The sequence below is a fragment of the Artemia sp. Qi Xiang Cuo genome, chromosome 1 (assembly GCF_049724085.1).
Source record: "Artemia sp. Qi Xiang Cuo chromosome 1, ASM4972408v1, whole genome shotgun sequence".
Classification (NCBI taxonomy): Eukaryota; Metazoa; Arthropoda; class Branchiopoda; order Anostraca; family Artemiidae; genus Artemia; species Artemia sp. Qi Xiang Cuo.
The window spans coordinates 54,171,892-54,173,717 of NC_142794.1; the positions used below are offsets into that span (position 1 = coordinate 54,171,892).

General features: G+C 42.1%; 1 protein-coding gene across 1 annotated transcript; it reads right to left on the reverse strand.

Moving 5' to 3' along the window:
• Positions 1-857: 857 nt before the first annotated feature.
• On the reverse strand, positions 858-1,262 carry LOC148956483 (uncharacterized). The gene has a single exon (XM_089091025.1). It carries the CDS (start codon positions 1,260-1,262, stop codon positions 858-860), a length of 405 nt encoding a protein of 134 aa, XP_088947151.1.
• Between the last annotated feature and the right edge of the window lie 564 nt (positions 1,263-1,826).

Below are 1,826 nucleotides of genomic sequence, written 5' to 3' on the forward strand. Positions count from 1 at the left end.
CAGAACGGAAGCCTCTCCCGAGAGAGGCAAAAATCCCATCCCTATTCTAGAATCTGTAAAGACTAAAACAAAAAGATATTTAGATAGCTTTATACCAACTTTCACTCAAATCCTCAACACTTCCAATACCTCTTAATGAATTCTTTTTTATACTATTGACACTCTTGTCATTTGTTTATGACTTATTATATGACATGCCGTTTCATGACTCTAAATTTTTACCTTTGATGTATGACCTGTTTGATATGACATTACTTTAGCTACTTTAATATTTTTCTTAATTGTTTATTTTTTATTTGTCTATATTTCGTCTGTTTATATTTCTTAATGATTTGGTGTCCCTGATCCTAATCTCATGGATGTGCTTCTGATTGTTGCTGTTTACTTTATTTTTTTTTTTTGTGACACGAACTTATATTCGGCGATTTATCGCTCGTGAAAGGTTTTAAAATAAAGCCTTATTCTATTCTATACCAAAAACCTTACACCAAACAAATTGAACAATACTATTAAAATCATACCCTGAGAGACCACAATAATGTACTCAATTATTTATTTACACCATCCCCCTCCCAAAAAAAACAACAAAAACAAACAAACAAACAAGAACACTTGACTTAACGCTCTTGCTCAGCAGGGTCACCAGCGTATAGGGAACTGGTTGACAGCGCTGTCAGTCTTCTCCAAGCAGCCCTGTCCAGGGCTAAGGCCTCATTTGGGTCGATGTTGCGGTTGAAGAGCCGTTGATTTATAACCTCAGGCCATCTGGTGCGCGGCCTCCCTAGAGGACGCTTCCAGACAATCGAGGGATTGAAGTCCGATATTATCCTGGCAGGGGTAGTTGGCCGGAGCCGGAATTAGTGATCGTTCCTTAAAGAACGAGCTTCTGCTTGGGTGGAAAGGTTCAGTAACTTGAAGGTTCTCAAGATCTCAGTGTTGAGGATCTTGTCATACCATTTGAAACCATCAACTCGACGCAGTTGTACAGTTTGGAAGGCCTCGACCCTTCTTAGCTGCGTCTGGGTTATCGGCCATGTTTCAGAAGAGTACAGTAAGATGCTTGTCACTGTGGCGTTGTAGATACGGGCTTTTGTGGGGCGACTAATTTGCGATTTCTGGAAGACTGGTCTCAGGAGCCGTCCGAATACAGAGTTTGCCTTGACTGATCTGGCTGAGATTTTGGTGCCAAGTGTGCCATTTGTTGATATAATTGATCCGAGATAAGTTAACTGCTTTACCATGTCAACAGCTTGGCCATTCATTGCAGCAGTTAAGGGCGATACGGATGCGTCTTGTCTATTCGGAAGATCTTTGTTTTCTTCTAGTTGATTTACAGCCCAACTCTGGAGGCAATGCAGGTGAGTGTCTTCAGTGTAGACTTAAGATGGTCGAAATTTCTGCTAAAGACGGCTACATCATCGGCAAAGTCAACATCAGACAAGGTCCTCCCGACATAACTTATACCAAAAGGGTGGTCACAGTGTGTCTTGTTCAAAATGTGGTCGATGACGCAGTTAAATAGCTCAGGTGCAGCAGCGCAACCTTGCCGTACACCATTTTTGATCGGGAAGGAAGAAGAAAGCCTCCCTTTAACAAGAACGGCGCTTTCTGTGCTGCTGTAGAGTTCTTTAAAGGGGGCTAAAAGAAGCTTAGAACCAGGCTGGTTCAGCGTCAGGAAATTCCAGGTGGCGACATTAATGCCACCTTCGTCAACGATGTTCAAAGGGGTACGTCCTTAAGCAGGCATGGGTCCAACCAATTGGGATCAGGGTTGCCACTCTGGCCTGGAAGAATTTACTAAATCTGAGAGGAAAAATTTATTAAAT

Coding starts and splice junctions, on each gene's coding strand:
- LOC148956483 (XM_089091025.1), bottom strand. CDS start 1,262: ATGAATGGCCAAGCTGTTGACATGGTAAAGCAGTTAACTTATCTCGGA.